General features: G+C 33.5%; 2 protein-coding genes across 6 annotated transcripts in view; one reads left to right on the forward strand and one right to left on the reverse strand.

The window, feature by feature from the left end:
* The window catches only part of LOC149800286 (uncharacterized), a 131,549-nt gene that overhangs the window by 40,093 nt on the left and 71,621 nt on the right, over window positions 1–19,835 (reverse strand). Inside the window, exons 15-24 of the mRNA XM_089958378.1 lie at window positions 14,169–14,252; window positions 13,370–13,432; window positions 12,245–12,307; window positions 11,813–11,854; window positions 9,849–9,923; window positions 9,210–9,284; window positions 8,142–8,346; window positions 3,960–4,043; window positions 2,221–2,310; window positions 987–1,300 (exon numbers count right to left, since the gene is read on the reverse strand). Of these exons, the coding sequence (XP_089814504.1) occupies window positions 987–1,300; window positions 2,221–2,310; window positions 3,960–4,043; window positions 8,142–8,346; window positions 9,210–9,284; window positions 9,849–9,923; window positions 11,813–11,854; window positions 12,245–12,307; window positions 13,370–13,432; window positions 14,169–14,252 (1,095 nt within the window). The remainder of the gene's footprint in view (window positions 1–986; window positions 1,301–2,220; window positions 2,311–3,959; window positions 4,044–8,141; window positions 8,347–9,209; window positions 9,285–9,848; window positions 9,924–11,812; window positions 11,855–12,244; window positions 12,308–13,369; window positions 13,433–14,168; window positions 14,253–19,835) is intronic.
* Window positions 14,765–19,835, forward strand: part of LOC149800287 (uncharacterized) — a 251,662-nt gene continuing 246,591 nt past the window's right edge. For all 5 annotated transcript variants that reach the window (XM_089959886.1, XM_089959888.1, XM_089959890.1 and 2 more), the window contains exon 1: window positions 14,765–17,138. In XM_089959886.1, the coding sequence (XP_089816012.1) occupies window positions 15,234–16,922 (1,689 nt within the window). In that variant the 5' untranslated portion in view covers window positions 14,765–15,233 and the 3' untranslated portion in view covers window positions 16,923–17,138. The remainder of the gene's footprint in view (window positions 17,139–19,835) is intronic.

The raw sequence follows: 19,835 nt of genomic DNA on the forward strand, positions 1-19,835 counted from the left end.
AAGATACACTATTTTTTTCACAATCCTATCAACTCCTTGACCTACAATATTTATTGAAATTAGTAAACATTTAGTATACTTTACATTGAAAATGCATTGTGCAGGATTAAGTAGATAAACAGGCTGTGTAAACATTTAGAATATAAATACATCAATATATATATATATCAGACTTTTGATTCTTCAAGCGATTCACCTACATGGAAGAAAGAAAAGTAGTTCATTCATATTTAGCAAACAAACTCCAGTTGCGAAACCAGCAAATGATAAGATTATTGGAGACAATATATGCATGGTTGTCATATCAATTAAGAATTCGAATTATATATATTGTTCAATATTATTTCAGTAGAAAATTCCTGGTGCGGCCTATTGTCATGCAATTGAAAAGAACACAAGACTGGAAACAAGGGATATAAGGCTCAGGTAGCTATTTTTATAAACGCAAGATAAAGCGAATCTGATGTATAATAATGTAATGGTACTAGTTAACTGTGAGTTGGTGTATGTTTGCTGCTTTTGCTTTTCATCATCAAGTGTCGAACATTCACTTACACATGCAATAAAGAAAATTACTGCAATATTTACATTTTCTACAATGGATGAGGTTCCAAGTAATTCAAGCAATAACGAAACAAAGACATATTCTAATGCGAGAAATATGGTTAACGCTTTCAAACAAGTGGATCTGCACGTACTAGGTATCTGATAAACTGATCTATCGATTGTAGTGTCAAACTGACGTCTAAAGGTACACTGAAAATCATTAAAGGTACACTGAAAATCATTAGGACATTATACCAAATGTTTAGTGAAAGATGAGATTAAATAATGATAATCTTAAATTTATTATTGCATATTATTTTAAATGTTGCCTTGATTAATATTTGTGATATAAATATAAGAATTAAAGCATTAAACAGGTTACTCGATCACAAGAAACAAAGAAAGTATACTGCTATTTTGCTCATGGTAGCAGATATCACTGTTGTTCACTCATCTCCTTCTTTGCTCCCTGTGCCACACCTTTGGACAGCATTTGTCCACCTCTGTAGAGATACAGGACAGGCCACACAACAAATTCTTCATATGGCCCCTTTTTGGTGTATTCCCTGTGCTTATTGGAATCAAATTTTTCGTCAGGGCTCTTGCTTCCATCCATAACCAGTTGTGGATCCTGAACAGACATGTACCAACAAACCTCGGTACATTTATCGATGTATCGTTTTACATTTTCATGTTGCAAGCAGCCTGCCACAGGGTCCATTAAGTACTTTTCCTCCAAACGACCAAGCACGCGCTGCAAAGTGAAAACAAAATTAGGATCTGTCAACATATAGTGTGTGTGTAAATTGGATTTTTAATATAGCTTTAACAATTTTCCAGTCATATCGCTACAATGTCTGCAGTGTGGCAGTTTATAGCGACATGTAGCACAGGGGCATCATGCCACGGACATGTAGCATGATCTCCCACCCAGTAACATTATCCTGACACCTGGCCGACCAGTCCTAACACTAACCTCTTAAAGCTGAGCGCCTAGCCCGCAGCTGTTAGTACCATTTTTATGTCTTTGGTATGACTTGGCAGGGGTTTGAACCCGTGATCTCCTGCATCTGAGGCAGTCGCTGTAACTACTAGGCCACCTGAGAGGTCGTCATAATCTAGGTATCAGACCACTTATTGTTGTACTGGAAGAGACCTGTCTACTAGACTATTTAATATTTTGAACTGAACCCACTGGATAGCAAATGAATTTTAATTATTTTCCAGACTTCAATCTATGTAAAGCATTTACTTTTATTTTGATACCCTGTATTTAATTTACTACTGACAAAATAGCATACGTACTCTTAACGTGAATCCTTGTAGGAAGAGACCAAAGGCAGGATACTCAAAATAATGTTTGGAAACACCTGTATTTCAAGAATGAAAACAATTTCTCTAACTCTAGTTAATGGAAACATGTATGTTTTACATGCCAACATCTGGAAGATATTAATTTTATGTTTTATCAATGGAAAATAAATTAGTGGTTTGATGTCTAAATGGACAATTGGTGTGGTTTACGTGGTCATGCGTTCATAAACACAAGTTAACCGCTTTTTATTATTATTAGTGCTTTAACTGTTATTTGCATACTTGCAAGTCAAATATTAAATGTGAAGATAGCAACAGGCAACACGAAGGCATAGTTTTCAGGTGCTCCGAGATTCTTACCTCTTTAGTATGTTCAAGAAGTTTCGGTGCCATGGATTTTATTCCGTCTTTGATGGTTTTAAATATTTCAGTCGGTATTTTGGTGTCTTCCTAAAATTGTAGGAGAAACATAAATTGCATACTGCTTTGATTATAACTAAAACTGATTTCCAAGAATATATATAAGCAAAACAGATTCCTACATGCATCTTCAAATATACAGGGATGGTAAGAATCGTACATTAATTTTAAAGCCGGAAGAATGATGATAATTATGTAAAATATGTCTTATCATGTTTTCTCAATTGCTTTCACAGCTATTGTTCTTATCAGCAATGTTCAGGTGATATAATAAATTAGTACAGTCTGTCACAGTCAAAAGGCATCATTTGAAGAGAGAGCTAATAAGCAAAATGAGTCAATACGAAAAAATAAAATCCAGAGTACAATAGCAGCTAGTATTAGTATTCTAAGTCATAACTAATGCTTTTAGCATGATGTTCACGCCAACAGTACAACAGTAGAAGTTTTTCACATGATATATATATATATATATATATATATAATTCTGTGGTAGTCAAAGCATAAAAATTTAAACGCTAATTTGTAGATTAATGTTATAGCCGCATCAACAAAACGCTTCTGTCAGACAAACAACAGTCTGGTGCAATCTTAAGTTAATCTGTAGCATTCCATTCATTGGCATAGCAAGAATATTTAGGCCCCTATACTGGCTCCTATGCAAAGCTTCCCCCTGATGGTCCCCCGCCTAAACCATAATGGAAAAAATAAGTTATTGGCCCCAATGCTTTGCATACTGTTTCTCTGTGATAACTATGCTCCTGATTCCTTTGCAAATAGAATTAAGCATTAATTTAAAAATTCATGGCACAATGCAAATTTTCCAATAGTATGCATAACATTTGAAATAAGAAATACACTCAAAGTTAATCATGAGAGACCATTTAACTTCTGTGTTGAGCAAAGGTTTTCATAGATACTTTTCAATAGAATTAAAGTTCTTTTCCATTGGATAGGATAATAAACTCAGTGTCTGAATGTATTGCTTGAAGAATGAATCTACCATTATACAATACCTCTACCTCATAAGCATTCTAAGATTGTATTACAATAATTACAGCATTCTAAGATTGTATTACAATAATTACAGCATTCTAAATTTGTATTACAATAATTACAGCATTCTAAGTTTGTATTACAATAATTACAGCACGTGCATAGTCAGATCATAATTTTTTTAAAATAACATCTAATTTAATTTTGTTAGATACAGAAGAAAAGTCCTTCAGGTTTATTGGTCACGACTCTTCCATATCTGAGAGTGCTGGATATTAGTCAGAATCGTACATATATTTAACCATTTACGACTAATCGCCGAGTTAAATATATTTATGTTCATTAGGGATTGCACATAACAAAAACTTAAAGACATTTATCTTAACCCACTCATCTCCGAGATCATAGAATCGTTGCGGATTGTTTCTAAGAAAAAGAATCTACTTGCTGAGATTATAACAAAGACAGAAGAACACTAGTAAATTAAAATCTAAAGGCGATTAAACAACACACAATTAACAAGAAAGGTAAAGCTGAAAGAGTTCAGATTGACAGGAGTAAGTAAAAGACACCAATAAAGCAAATACAATATTTATTCACCTAAATTTATAGCTTGCAAGTGTACCATATATATTACGTTGAAATCAATAAAAATTAGTTTTCAAAAGTTATTGGATACTTGCACATGGTACTGATGGTTTAACAAAGGCTTCCTCTATTGTTTTCAACTTTGAGGAAGTTATATCGCTGCAAAATGAATGAATTTCCTGAAAGTAGAAAATAATTTACCTTGGTACATTGATCCTAATATGTTTTCAGTAACAGTCTGTGAATTGAGTATGTGTGTGTCCACATTATGTTCATGCAATTATTAAATGTAGATAATAAACGAAGTGCATTCAGACATGTTTAGTTATTCTTTTCCCACGTCATATATATATATATATATATATATATATATATATATATATATATATATATATATATATGTGTGTGTGTGTGTGTGTGTGTGTGTGTGTGTGTGTGTGTGGACATAGTTTAGCTGCTCTGATTATCATTAGAGAACAAAGGACACCTCCCCTGCCCTGTACATGGTTTACTATAGTAGATAACACATACAAACATACGACAAGATCACAGAAGCAAACACCATGAAATTACAAAATAAAATCATGCTGACAATAACAATAATTAAGGAAGCAAACATCTGTAAGTTATTAAGTCGAAATAGGCGAGTTTTAAGAACACTCGTGAATGAGATTAGTGTCCTTGTGTTTTATATCTATGAGCAATTCTTTCCACATACCTGGACCTTGTGAAGCAAAAGAACATTGTCTGTATGCCTTCATTATAGCAGTGTGAATGAGAATTCGACTGTCGGAAGAGGAGCGTAAATTTCTAAATTAGGTGTACACGTGGGTGAGTTCAGATAGGTATACTGCACTGGAGACAGTCAACGGAATATAGCATATTGAATAAATTTATTTTTTATTCTGAATCGAACAGGTAGTCAGAGAAATTTACATAGCAGAGGTGTGTGCTCAATTCTTCATACGTTAAGGATGATGCAAAAAGTCGTGTTTTGAATTTTTTCAAGTTTCTGTAGTAGATACTGAGATGAACTTGATAGAAGCAAATTGCAGTAGTCCAGTCTTGAAAGTACTAAGGAACATATACATGTTTTAGTGGCATCAACCAAAAAGAAAACTGCACCTCTCTATACCTTAGATGGTAGACTCAACATCAGCTTGGTAGCTAGAATTGTATACTGAGGCGTCATCAGCGTACAATTGGTGACACCGGATGTCGATCTATGACACTTAAGAGTGGCTGAGTGTATAGAATGATGAGAACTGGTCAGAGAACAGAGTTTTGTGGAGCACCAAACAGATCAACTAGGATGGGAAATTTTCCATTTACAGACACAATTTTTGTCCTGTTGACTAAGTAGGACTTGAACTATAGACAGGCCTAATTGTGAATACCAATACATGCTACAGATGGTAAAGTAATATATTATGGTCTATTGAATCAAATGGCACAGGCTAGTAAAAGGTGGGAAAGGACTGTAATCTTTTTCCAAAACAGAGAGTAGTTCATGAAGTATTCTCAGAAGAGCCATTTTTATACTATGGCGAGGGCCACATAGAGACTGTACATTGATAGAGACTGTACATTGACACATGCAGGCTGTACATTGACGAAAAGACTGTACACTGACATAAAGACTATTTGACTTCATGTAAGCTACAAGTTGGGATAGAACAACAACTTCTATGAGTTTTTCAGTGAACAAGAGGTTAGAGAAAGATCGGTAATTCTTTAAATGATCCGAGACAAGTGTCAGTTTCTTCAACAGAGGCTTAGCAATGGCAGTGTTGAAAAATGACGGGAATTCCCCTGGTCGAGAGAGAAGTATTGACAACATCAGTTAGTGAAGGCAATACTGAACCTAAAAAATGAAGTAACAATGATGTCAGAGTCGAGTTCATATTAGGGTGCTCTTCATCACACTGGTATATATCAAATCCACAGAGATGAGTTTAAACGCTGTTAAAGGTTGCCATGTATATTCTATATCACAACCTTATGGTGACAGTGTGTCAACTGAAATGGTGTTTTCAAGCTTATCCCTAACAGACTGAACTTTGTCTGAGAAGAAATTTGCAAAAAAGGTATGGAAGGTCAACTGGAGAGAAGGTTGCTGAAAGTGGTGTACATTTATTCCTTAACATTAGCTTGTTCATAATATCGAAGAGATCTTTGCAGCCGGAACTTTCAGTGACCAAAGTAATGTAATGGGATAATTTTGCTGTATGAACTATGCTGGTGACATTCTTCTTACCAGATTATTCACAGATCTGCTTATGAATAGTGAGGCTGATGCAAAGCCAAATCCTCTCAGCCTTACTGCTTTCTCTTTTACTACACACAAACACACACAATATATATATATATATATATATATATATATATATATATATATATATATATATATATATATATATATTATATTATATTATATTATATGATTATATGATCATGGTTGGGTATTTATTGATGTGTAAATTTTACCTAATCACTCACAAGGTAAATAAAGTCCAAAGTACTTTATGTAAACTTTGTGAGTGATTAGGTAAAACTTACACATCGATAAATACCCAACTATGATCATTTAATCCTTATAATTCCAATTTACTTCCTTTCTAACATCAGATCTGCAGATTTAACCCATGAAACATTCACTTTTATGTACATAGAATTTTTTTTTCACTAGCCTCTTAACTGCGATAGAATACACAGCCCTATCTTTGCTACCCAAGATTCATCGATTCTTTATACAGTGATATGGGGTAGAATGTCATAGCGGGTCATGCCAGTGATATAATGTTATGATCATTATATTAATATATATAAATGGTTGTTGCAATTTATAAAAATTGTAATTATAAATATAAATATAAATATATATATATATATATATATATATATATATATATAAAGATAAACTCCAAGCAGTGGCTTAAATTATTCATGATCATGCAAATGAAAGTGCTATCCCTGTATTCCTATAGAAGAATGCTTGATAATAGTAGGCAGAATTAATATTTTAATACAAATAATATCATACAGGTCAGAGAATTTTTAATTCATACTCCATGGAGATTCGAACCCACGTCTGCGGGTAAACAACACTGATTGCCTTGCTTGCACACATGAGCCCATATTCCCTCACGACTAAGCACACATCACCAAAAAATTATGTTATTCAATCGGTGTGATATGCACTCGTATGTAGCAGACACACTCACATGACAACCTAGCAATTAATTCTCCTGTATCTACACAGTCATTCCGGATTCCTATGAAAGAAATCAAGGTATATAGGATTACTTATAGAGAATTATAAATATACACCAGACAGAACGGAAAGTGCTATCCCTGGATTCCTATAAAAGAATGCTTGATAATAGTAGGAAGAATTACTATTTTAATACAAATAATACTGTCATACAGGTTTGAGAATTTTTAATTCGTACTCTACAGAGATTCGAACCCAGGTCTGTGGGTCAACGGCACCGATCACCTTGCCTGCACGCATGAGCCCATATTTCCTCCCAACTAAGCACACATCACGAGAAAATGATGTTACTCAATCTATATATATATATATATATATATATATATATATATATATATATATATATATATATATTAATACCCCAGACATTATTAGAAAAAACTGAAATTATATACATTTCATATTTTTATTAATGACTTTGATGATATTTTTAAGACGTCTTACTTTCAAAATATTTTCAAGTCAGGAATATAGAGTGTTCAGATCAGAGAGGTTTCGAAATAAATCTGGAACTCCCTTCCACTCAATATTTTCGAAAACGTCCTAAGACAACTGTTGATAACAATGTAGCATTTACTTCAAGGCAAGTAAATATAAATGGAAGAGCTGTCTATTCAACTTTTAAAATATATATATGAATTTATATGAAAAGTTGAGAATGCTTGAATAATACTGGTATTCCTACCTCAAAAAGTTCAAATAAATTTAAAATGGGCAAAGAATATGCGACATTTAATTTACAATTGATCCAGCAAAGAGTTTTCATTATTTTTGTTGAATGGTACGTATTCAAATGGAGAGTTTATTGAAGAAATGACCAAAAGACTTAAGCCTGATCAAAATGCCTAAGATGTTCTAGCCCCAGTCTTGTAACCCTGGAATTATAATTGATCAGCTATCTGCAAGTATGTCTTCATAAGATGATATGTACTCATAATACACTTAAGCTAATATGCACATGCATTGTTACAGATATGCTTTACTTTCTTAAATACACACTTACTAGTACGAAATCCCTCAGGTAAGATATGATTTCCTTGTCTTCTTTGTCGCCCAACAGTTTCTCTAGTTCATCAAATGCATCTGTCCACTCATTGTCGTACAGTTCAGAAAATTGCTCTGAGAGCTTGGTGGGTCGGTTTGGGTCACTCAGGTCCGCAATGTTTGGATTGTTGTCTCTGAGTTTGTTTGATGCCATAGAACTTAATCTGGAAAGCCAATGTGTCTATTGTTGATGCTTTCCCAAAGTGTCTAACAAATCTATACCATTTAAGTGTGATTCAGTTTGGTGCAAACATTATAAAACATCTTGGCAAAAAAATTATAACATGAAAGAAAACCGACATGAAATACATTCAGTATAAAAGAACCATTATTTTTATTTGATATTTATATAGCATTTATAATGTACTGGAAGGAACTGACAAAGAAAACTGATTCTTTGTGATTATATAGATATCAGTCTTAGCACATAAAATTGTGCTTAGGTGACATTAAACATACATACATACACACACACATACACACATACACACATATCATCTCATGCTTAAGTTTTGGAAGTAGGTTAGAAATCCATGTTTCTCTTCATGTTTACCTTCAGCTGAAATGCTTCATCTCTTTAGGGTTTGTTTAATTCTTCATTTTTGAGTTTTGGAAAATTACCTTTAACTGGCACCATATATACATTATTGTGCTGAGGAGCCCTTAAACACAAATACACACACACACACGCATGCATATATATATATATATATATATATATATATATATATATATATATATATATATATCCCTACACACAAGTAGTCTAATTATTATTTTAGAATGCATTGTCTTAACTTGCTGGACAATAACAATAAAAATAAATTTTGGGTGGCTGTGCAATGACATTATTGTAAGCATTATAATGTAAATAGTTTGTTTCTGTTTTTGTGTTCCTATTAGTTTATTGTGTAAGTGATCTGTATTGAAAAAGGGATTGTAGATTCTGAAAGTGCTGGGCCAAATTTTCATACTAACTGCACCATCCTTTATCGTATGCGCCATATAAACGTTGCAATGTATATACCTTAGAAGGGCATCCTCCTTGGCCTTCCTCTCATTGTCAAGCTGGTTAGTCAACTGATTAATCTTGGCTTCTAGCCTATGGAATAATTATCAATAAACATGACCATTAAAAGTATGTATGTATGTATGTATGTATGTATGTATGTATGTATGTATATGTATATAGCTAGAGAAGTCATAAATGAAACCATATCTACTTAAAAAGGTAATCTACTCCAAAAGGAGAAAATCTTCAATACGTGTATGAGTCTGCAAATAATTCTTCAGAAAGAGGATAGTACGGACATGATGCTTTGCATGAAGACCCAAGATCATGTCTATTAGCGTGCACATTTGTTTGTGTGTGCATCATGTCTCACATATCATCTTTTACTATGTATAATACACCCTTCAATGCTATGTAGAGTATAATGGAGTGGGGTGTGTATTTAACTGTAGATAAAGTCTTTTTGAAGGATATATTAGAATTATATTCTGATTTTGGTTTCAAAAACATAACAATCCTTAAACATATTTTGTTTACATTCTTGTTGTCGAAATAATGAATTTATGATTTTAGCCTTTCATAAGGAATCCATCGATTTTGTCAGCATCTCATGTGTTTGTATTTCTAGAACGTCAACAGTACAAATATATGTACCTAAGAAGAGCATCTTCTTTGTCCTTCCTCTCATTCTCAGGCTGTATCTTCAATTGATTTTTCATGGTTTGTATCCTGTTAAAAATTATATTATCTTAGAATTCTGAATTTTAAGATATTTGTAACTGTGAGAGAGACAGAATATGAGATTTTATCCTGGTACAACTTCTTTACTCCTACATGTCAGAATGACAGGGGAAATCTACATGCATGGGATAAAAAAAGACAGAAGAAAATTTAAAAAGTTGATACACGTTCTTAAGACATTGTAAACAACAAGTTTAGTTTGTGTTCTCTTTAGCCTAACAAGTTTGCATGACAAATGTATACATATTAGGAGTATCGCTTCAAAGTGAACAGTTGAAATCTATCTACCTAGGAAGAGTGCCTACACTAAAAGTAGAAACTTTACAATAGATGTACACGTCTGCAAATAATGGCTCAAAGAGAGGAAAGTTTTGATTTGATGCTTCTTATAAAGATCCGAGCTCATATCTAGTAGTGCACTCACACAATAGGCTGCAGACTATCTCCCATTTCGTATTTTACCAATATAAGCCTCAAACTCTATATAAGGAAAAGCTTCACAATATAACTTTGTGTCTTTGTATATTGACACTACAGTCTTCGATTTCAAGAGGCCCATCTCAGGGGCAAGTTATAATTGTGTAATATGGGGTGGGTGTTTAACTGTAGATAAAGCTTGACTTATTTCCATTATTTAACTGCAGAATTCTGGTTGAGCTCATATGAATTTTAATTTGATTTTCTGAATTTTTATTAGATGATCATGTTGATTATTTACATTTCTCAATTAGTTTCATAATATTTGCAAGTATAGGAAAGAAATAAAACATGGCAACACATAACCAGGAGACAGAAATGATTCAGTTATTTGTCTGCAGTCGCAAGAATTTGGATTTACTTTGCAAAGGACAAACAGACGCTTAAAAGTGAGATTTTCTAACATCAGGAAGAATGTACACTTATTAGAAGCGAATTGACCACTTATCATTTTCAGTTGTCATTGCAAATAAAAAATAAATTCCCTCATATAACTTGCACAAATGACTTAATTTATCATCGATATTATCCCCAATTGTCATGCACTGAGTAGTAATCATCCCTACTTTGAAATTTCAAATCAATTTATCAAAAGTAGTTACTTTGCTGCTAATAAAGAAAGAAACAACTTATTTGTTTGAAATATTTTCTTAAGTCCAGTTAATTAATACTCTTGCTTCAGTACCTATAGAGCTTTTTTTCATTTTGGAAAAATGAAATGGACAATTCAGAAAATGCAATGCAATGAATATTCTCCGTAACATGGTGTAATGCACACCATCTCACAACATGATATACACTGAAACATCTCTTCATTTGTCCTATAGGTAAGAAAGATCTAGGCAAGGTTCATTATGGTGAAATTATTTTTGATACACATTTGATTGGGACAGGTTTGCCAGAAAGATTGTTAAATACTGCATGCTATCCTAATTGGCTTCTATTATGTCTCAGAATTTTATTTATATATAAAATGTTCTTTCATACAGAGGAACCTCTGACAATATGTGTAAGTGGCATTTATAACAGCATTTGTCAAATGAATATTCCAATATTAATTTACAAAGACAAACTCAATCCTGATCAAATCAGTAAAGTGTTGACATTAAACTGGAACTAAATGTAACTCAAATTCATACGGCAAATGTATAAAATATATTTTGAAATTATAGCTTGAAAGATTACTAGGATTACTAGGATGCAAACCTCTGAAATAACATCTACGAGAAGCATCGTAATTTTCAGATGTTCTAACTTACATTCCTCGATTTGCTTTTATTAAATAGTGTCATGTCAGATTATAGAATATTATTTATTTTGCTGTTAATAAAGAAAAAACCTTGTCAAACTGTTTGATATATCTTCTTATTCTCAAATAATTATCAGAGTTGATTCAGTACCTTTTGAGGTCTTCTTCAGTCTTTCTCTTCTCTTCCTCTAGACTTAGGTTTAGAAAAATAAAAAAAGAACAAAAACACCACAAAATGAGACAGACAAGCTAAGGTATTATATGTCTTTAAAATGATGCAATGCACTCAATCTAGCAAAATAATCCAAATTCAATAATCTCTTGTATATAAGCAAAACAAAATAAACCTTTACAATATTAACCTCATTTTACCATTTATAAGAAGAGAAATGAAGGCAGATTAGCACAATAACAACAATACATTATCAGTATTTCTGCATTATGTAGAAAGGACACCTGTTTATACTAAATTAAGCGAACGATTTCAGACAATGGCACTGACTAATTGCTAAATACTATTTAGGTGGTATAATCTTGGGATATTTAACTCCATTTCCATTTATGACATTTTTCTCAATGATACCTGTTACACCGGTTTTTCCACATTTTAATTTCATGTTCCCCTTCTTTTGCTTTGTTCTCTAACCTGTAAGATGGAATTAGAAACAAATTAACAATATTATGCAATAGGTTTCAAAACAAATTCTAATTATAATGTTTACGATTGCAGAATCACTTTGGAATATCAGACACTTACAAAATGTCATACTGCCTTCTTTAATGTTTGCTGTTTTTATTAGAAGTTACATGATATTTCTCTATGAGGCAAAAACTTTTATCTTTCAAGCATGCACAACTTGAATACTGCTCTCTCAAGTATCTTAACTTCAATTTAAAAGAAATGGCATTATGTTTTCACACACTAACAGACTGGTCCAAAACGATTTTAAAAATCGTAAATTAGTACCTACAACCACCATGACCAACACGATTCATCTGATTCTCCAGATCCTAACAATCTTTTCAACATTATATAAAATAATTTTTTTCACCGTTATTGGTGGATTGTTGTGCACAAGTTCGTGTGATTGATCTAAATTCACCTAAAGACTTTATTAGAGCATACTGGAACTCTTGTTTGAAGTCACTGATGTTGGCATCAAGCTAATAAAAAAATGTGCTCCATTATGTTATAGGCTGGAAACTATCTCATCAATTTGTAAAGTTTGTTTCAAATATGACATTAAATGTGCTATGCTGTTTTGAAATGAAAGAAAATACCATTGAAACAAATCCAGTTGCAGTGGAATGGACACTTCTGTTGCTGATGTTCGTTATTGTCACAACAAAGCATAATCTTGATAATACAGAATATCAGCTTCTACTTTTCTATCCACTGAGATAGGAATTGGAGGAAAGAAAAGTCTCTTCAGTACTTATTTTATGTGTAACAACCATCACCATGGCTCGACTTACTACAAATTCCACACCGTATTTCTTGCTTTTATTCATCAACAATATATATTGACAATCATGAATACAAAAATAATGTTTAAATTTGCTTTCGTAGAATTTGTTGTCGAATATCAGTTTAACATCAAAACATTTGAGGCAAATCATTCCCAAAAAACGTATATACAAAATCAAAGACAGAGAGAAAGAAATGTAGACTGACAGATGTATTTACTCCATTGCCACATTTTCTTACTCTGTTATTTTTATCTCCAGCTGGATCTTTCCATTTTCTGATTTTGTCCAGTTTTCCTTATAACTTTAATGAAAAGAAAATCATAAATTTAAATAAGTAAGGTAACATTCTGACATTCAGTTTATTCCAACATTGATATCAAATAATAATAATATTATCATTTGGACAAATGGAAAGTTAATATAATATGTAACAGAGACAACATGGGGAAGGGAAAGAAGTAGAATCATGGAATTCAGAGAGAAAAAGTTTCATAGCAGCTTCTATGAAGTTTTTTTTATCTTTCCCAAACAGGTGAATCATATCTAGAAAATGTGATCATTTTTATCACAAATAAGAGAGGAAAGTAATGGAACTTGCAGACAGAAATTACATTTTACTGAACTTGATAAACTTTAAAGAAAATTACATGACAGAATAAAGCAATGATTCCAATTATTTAATTATCATGAGACATGATACTAATTTGCTTGATTCTTAAGGTTGATGTGCAAATATTATTCCTGCTAGAAGTCTGTTACTTTTGCTGAACAGTTTTAATGCCTTTACATATATCATAAAACAAATCATCACACATTTTTGAGGTGGTGTTTATTTTAGCTCCTTTAACTGAATCGCAAAATCTGTCAAAATAACTTGAATGTCTAAAAACAATTCCTTACTGTAATTCCCCGTTGTATTGTACTGTCAGTAGTATTAATGTGGCCAACAAAATAAAGGATAACAAAGCTTCATGCAAATACATTTTCTAAATTGTCCTTACATGAAAGAAAAAATATTGCACATTATATACATATACCTTGCAATCTCAGCCTCTAGCTCATCACACTTTTTTTTCAATTCTTTCTCTCTTTTCTCATAAGAAGATTTGTCCATTGTATGTCTGCAAAAAAACTGAGAGATATAGCTGCAAGGTAACTACACAGGCACCTAACTGCTACATTTGTCAGGTCTGAGTCTGGGTCAAATTGGCAAGCACTTAAAGGATCACTTTCTTCTAAAAGTTAAACAATGCTCAAACATTAGTAACAAGCACTCTGTAAGTCCATTCAATTTTGTACATGACTTTTTATTATTCTGAAGGTTTAGGGAACTTACTGATACCTGCTTTTCTTAAATATTGGCCAACTGGTTTCAATATTAAGATAAAGTATTTTCATATACATAAAATGACAATTCTGCGTAATGTGATTAAGACATTGTGTGCATTTATAATTGTTACGATGAGTCATTTTATGATTATATTTTTACTGACTCTATATGAGGGAGGTCAGTGGTTCTGTCCGGGGTTTGCCTGGGTAATTCCACCACCATTAATACTGGCCGGCATGTATAGCCTATTGTGTGCTGAAAAATGGCGTTAAGCCATACAACAATAGCAATAACACTGGTCAACAGTGAAATCATTACTGACTTGAAAAGGCCCTAATCTGTAGTATTTTGGTGTGCCGAACACGAATATAACCGTGAAAAATTTGTATTGGCTCTCGTTTTGAAGATATTCATATACCTCATTTTCTATGTTTCACTGTGTAAATTTCTCCAGTAGGACTGCAGCAACATCCGGAATAATGATGTAACATTGCATAATACCATCATGCTCACATCATCCACAGTTGATTGCATCATTTTCTGATGCAATGCAATACTAATGCCATGCGGCTGCTGAAGTAAGTTGACGTCAGCAGTGTACTATACATGTTAATGCCAGGCAGCTGCTGAAGCTGACGTAAGCAGTGTACTATATAAAGCCCAATCAGATAGGTTCAGCATTTAAAATATTTTAGACGTTGTGCGAGACAGTTCAAGCTACTGTTACATAAAACTTATTATTTTATCCATTTACGTACAATAAAGAACAGTAATGCCTCGAAAGTGTGTTAATACCGCGGACAATTTTTGCTATATTTGTGGGGAAGTGACATTTGCCAACCAGAAGAAAAGTATCAATTCTCAAGTGAAGAAGGCATATCATCTTTACTTCGGATGCAAGGTTGGTGACCAAGACAAGCCTTGGGCTCCGCATATATGCTGTGCTACATGTACAACACAGCTTTCACAGTGGTTGAATTGCAAAAGGTCATCAATGCCGTTTGCAGTCCCAATGGTGTGGAGAGAGCCAAGCAACCACCTAAATGACTGTTACTTCTGCTTGGTTCCTCCTCTTTCCGGCGGAATAACGAAGCGAAAGAAGTCGAGAATAGTCTACCCAAACATTCCGTCTGCATTGAGACCAGTTCCACATGGTGAGGGACTTCCTATTCCAGAACCTCCAGCAGAATATTCTCTTGATTCATCTGACGAAGACAAAGGTGAGTCGACCTGTTCTTCTCCTGGTCCATCAGCATGCAGTGATCCAGATTTTCACTGTGGTGCATCATCAACCCCACACAGAATAACACAGGAAGAACTAAGTGACCTGATTCGTGATTTGGACTTATCAAAGAACAAGGCAGAATTGCTAGGATCAAGACTCCAACAATGGAATCTTCTAGAAGAAGATGTCACAATTACTGCATATCGAAAGCGCCACCAGCAATTGGAGCCTTTCTTCAGAAAGGAAAGTAATCTGATATTCTGTTTCGATATTGAGGGCCTCATGAATGCTTTAAAAATCACTCATGACCCACAAGAATGGAGACTATTTGTGGACTCTTCGAAACTGAGTCTCAAGGCTGTGCTTTTGCACAATGGAAACATTCTTCCATCTATTCCAGTAGCGTATGCTGTCCACATGAAAGAGACATACGATAACTTAAGGCAGCTACTGAATTCCATTGAGTATAACAAGTACAGCTGGCACCTCTGTGGTGATTTGAAGGTAGTTGCCCTTTTAATGGGACTGCAGCAAGGATATACAAAATACATGTGTTTCTTATGCGAGTGGGATAGCCGAGCAAGGGAAATGCACTACATGAGGAAGGAATGGACTCACAGGCAGAATGTAGCCATTGGAGAGAAGAATATCCAACACCCAGCTCTGGTTGAGGCTCAGAAAATCTTGCTACCACCCCTTCACATCAAACTAGGTTTGATGAAGAACTTCGTGAAAGCCATTGACCGGACTTTGCCAGCATTCCGATACCTGCATGAAAAATTCCCTCAACTCAGCGAAGCAAAGATTAAAGAGGGAGTTTTTGTGGGTCCTCAGATTCGAGAGCTTTTCAAAGATGACCGGTTCAACAACTTGCTGGAAGGTGACGCGAAACAAGCATGGAATGCTTTTCGCCTAGTTTCTACAAACTTCCTCGGAAATGTTAGGGCAGAAAACTATAAGGAACTAGTAGAAGACATGTTGATGAAGTATAAGAAACTTGGCTGCAATATGTCTCTAAAGATTCACTTCCTTCATTCCCATTTGGATTTCTTTCCTAGCAACTGTGGTATTGTTAGTGATGAACACGGCGAACGTTTTCATCAAGATATCGCAACAATGGAACAAAGATACCAGGGAAAATGGTCCACTACAATGCTGGCTGACTACTGCTGGACACTCCTCAGAGATGCTCCCGAACAGCTGTACAAGAGACAGGCGAAGAAATCTAAGATGTAGTCAATGACTTGATTTTTTATAGGTAGGCTATTACAGTTGACCTTTTACTATTGGAATGCATTTCGTTATGTAAACATTAATTTCTTGCAGATTACAAAAAAACTAGAGCCAATTTTGCAATTTGACTGTCATATTCGTGTTCAGCACATAAAAATTGATAAGAATTGACTAATTTTATTTCAGTAACATGACTTTTGTAAAAATTTGTTGTCCAGTGTAACTATATGGGGGAATATTTCCACTATGGAATAATACATTGTATACCTCTTTATCTCGGCTTGGAGAGAGGAACATCTGGCAAATACATTTCTTATTTTTGCTTTTCTGAATCAATGCTCTCTTAATAAAGTAAGTCTAATAAAATAAACTTTGTCATAAGTTCTCAATTTGCCAACAGTTTTCTATAATATTTGAAAGGAGAACTTACCTGAGATGATAAAATGTTTAGTGTGTACTGACATTAATTTTAATCAAAACATTCCTTCTCTCAATGCTAAAAGAAAATTAGAAATTGTGTGATATTTCCTTCAAAGTACACCTCTCCCTCGATAACTCGAGCACAATGGGGTCAACAAACATAGACTGCACTATAAGCGTGGTGCGAGTTATCGAGGGACCTCTAAAAATTGGAAAAAAAATCGCTTTGACATTGAGAAACCGTTGAGGGCGGGGACGCTGCATTAGGGAATTGGGCTGTTTATTGACTGAATCCTGATTTTATAATCATGTTGATAATAATTTTTAAAAACGCGCCTTTTTAAAATAAATTATTCGTTATTTTGTTTAAATAACATTTATTTTCAAAATGTCCAACATATGAAAGATTGTACCAATTGGTTTCAACAAGCATCACATGTATGTGAAAAAATCTGTGTATTACATCACTGATTTTTGTTTTCTTTTTGAGTCTGGTTCCCATAGTGGTGCTTAATATTATCCTGCCAAATCAGGAGTCCCCCCCGAGCAGGGAACTAGACTAACTGATGATAACCACCAAACAAGATTCCTTTTTTTTAAAAACACGCGACATTTATTTCGTGCAACAATCAATTTTTGTATTGTTCAATTAGTACAGTATTGATGTCGTGATTTCATTGGAAGTAATAACGAAACTTCTTATCATCTATGAGGATATCTCTAAATGCCAGTTCAAGAATTCTCAGAAACCCGCTTGCCCACAATGGAACGTATCTGTGAAATCAAGCTCTTTATTTTATGAAGTATTCATTTCGCTTAGCTGCCTGGTTATCTTTGATCACAGTTATGAAAAAGTCGGTTAATTTAAGATAGTTTATGTAACATACACAATAATATTTATAAGTGTTCAATTGATCAAATGACGTGAGTTCACCCGACATACTACCAGGGCAGCTAGATTATAAGTTTGTTGGGTTTTAGTTCCTTTTAACTTTTATTTTATTTCACCTCCTTTATTTTATTCAAAAGACATAATCAACGTGATAATACAAAGGAGGCCAGCTTTTAATTCAGTGCAACAATACAGCAAATACTTCCGGAAGTCAGTTATTAAAACACGGATGGCACTTAATTAGGTTTTCAGAGAAATGCTTGCGGACATAGCTGTTATGGTAGATTGACACATTTCATGTTTAATTTAAAGAGGACACATTGCATTTATGACAATTACACTTAAAAGGAACTAAAAGATAAGAAATAGAACACAAATTTCTATTGATAAAAAAATTATTTAATTTGTATATATTAAAGTACAGCCTCCACTCAGCATAAGGGACATTTTCATTGATCGAAATTTCCTTACATATTGTTAATTGCGGTGTACTAGGAATGTCGTTTGGAAAGAAAATGTAAAAAATTGTATGACCTATTTTCAAATTTGATATTTCATAGTGTTGATTAAAATTTCCAGGTCTATCTACCGTTTTTGATGATAAAACGAGCAATACATCAAAGTTTTGATCGTGATTTTCTTCAAGTTCAACAAATAGGGATCAAGTTTTGGGGTATTTTCTGGTTTAAAAAAACGGGATCCACGCCTGACCCTGCGTTATAAGTGGGTTCACGAGTTATCAGGGCGCGAGTTATCGAGGGAGTGGTGTATAAGAAAAAATATCTTGATGCACTAAGAACTCTTGTGACTTTCCATTTGCAAAATGGTTATTTAGTTCTATTCTTTCAGTATAATACCCCCTTTTTATAATGCTTTATGAGGGATAATGAAATTTATTTTCAAGATGTAGTCTCCATTACTTTCTTGAAGGTTTAAAATGAATTTTACAACATATATGTACATATATATATTTGCTTAATGTATTTAAAATATTAACTTAATTAAGGAGAAATTACAGTTGCATTAGTTTATAGTCTTTTTGGACTTTGATCCATGATCCCTCTGCAATGTTTTGTTATTTTTCAATACTTCTAATCTGTGAATGGAAAAACGCAAAAATAAAACATTTCACATGAAGCGGAAGTATACTCTAACACAGAAAATGTGTCACCATAGATACTGCATTCATTCTAAAAAGATTTATGTCACAGTTTTATGATTTTATATCTCTTATCAATAGAAAAGGCATTATGCAATTAGTAAAATGTCTTTTTCATCATGTTTACATTATTTAAATACGTATTGCTACTGTATCATATTTTCATGATTTTGCAAAGCTACTGATGCGCATATTCTAAGAATGGGCATGAGACAAACACATATATAAGACAAATTGAAAAAAGACAGACTATCAGGGAATCGCTCTCAGTGGACATAATTCCTTTCTGTCTCACTTGACTGAGATCTACATTGGAATTTGTTGAAATTTTAACAATTAGATACCAATCCTGTTTTTCAATGGTTAACTTAATATGTTCACTAAGACCTGAATGTTGCATATTATATTTACATTTAATTAATCATTTTAGATGCAATCTTATAGA

This window comes from Sinohyriopsis cumingii, chromosome 5 (genome assembly GCF_028554795.1).
Source record: "Sinohyriopsis cumingii isolate HCF-2022 chromosome 5, ASM2855479v2, whole genome shotgun sequence".
Taxonomy (NCBI): Eukaryota; Metazoa; Mollusca; class Bivalvia; order Unionida; family Unionidae; genus Sinohyriopsis; species Sinohyriopsis cumingii.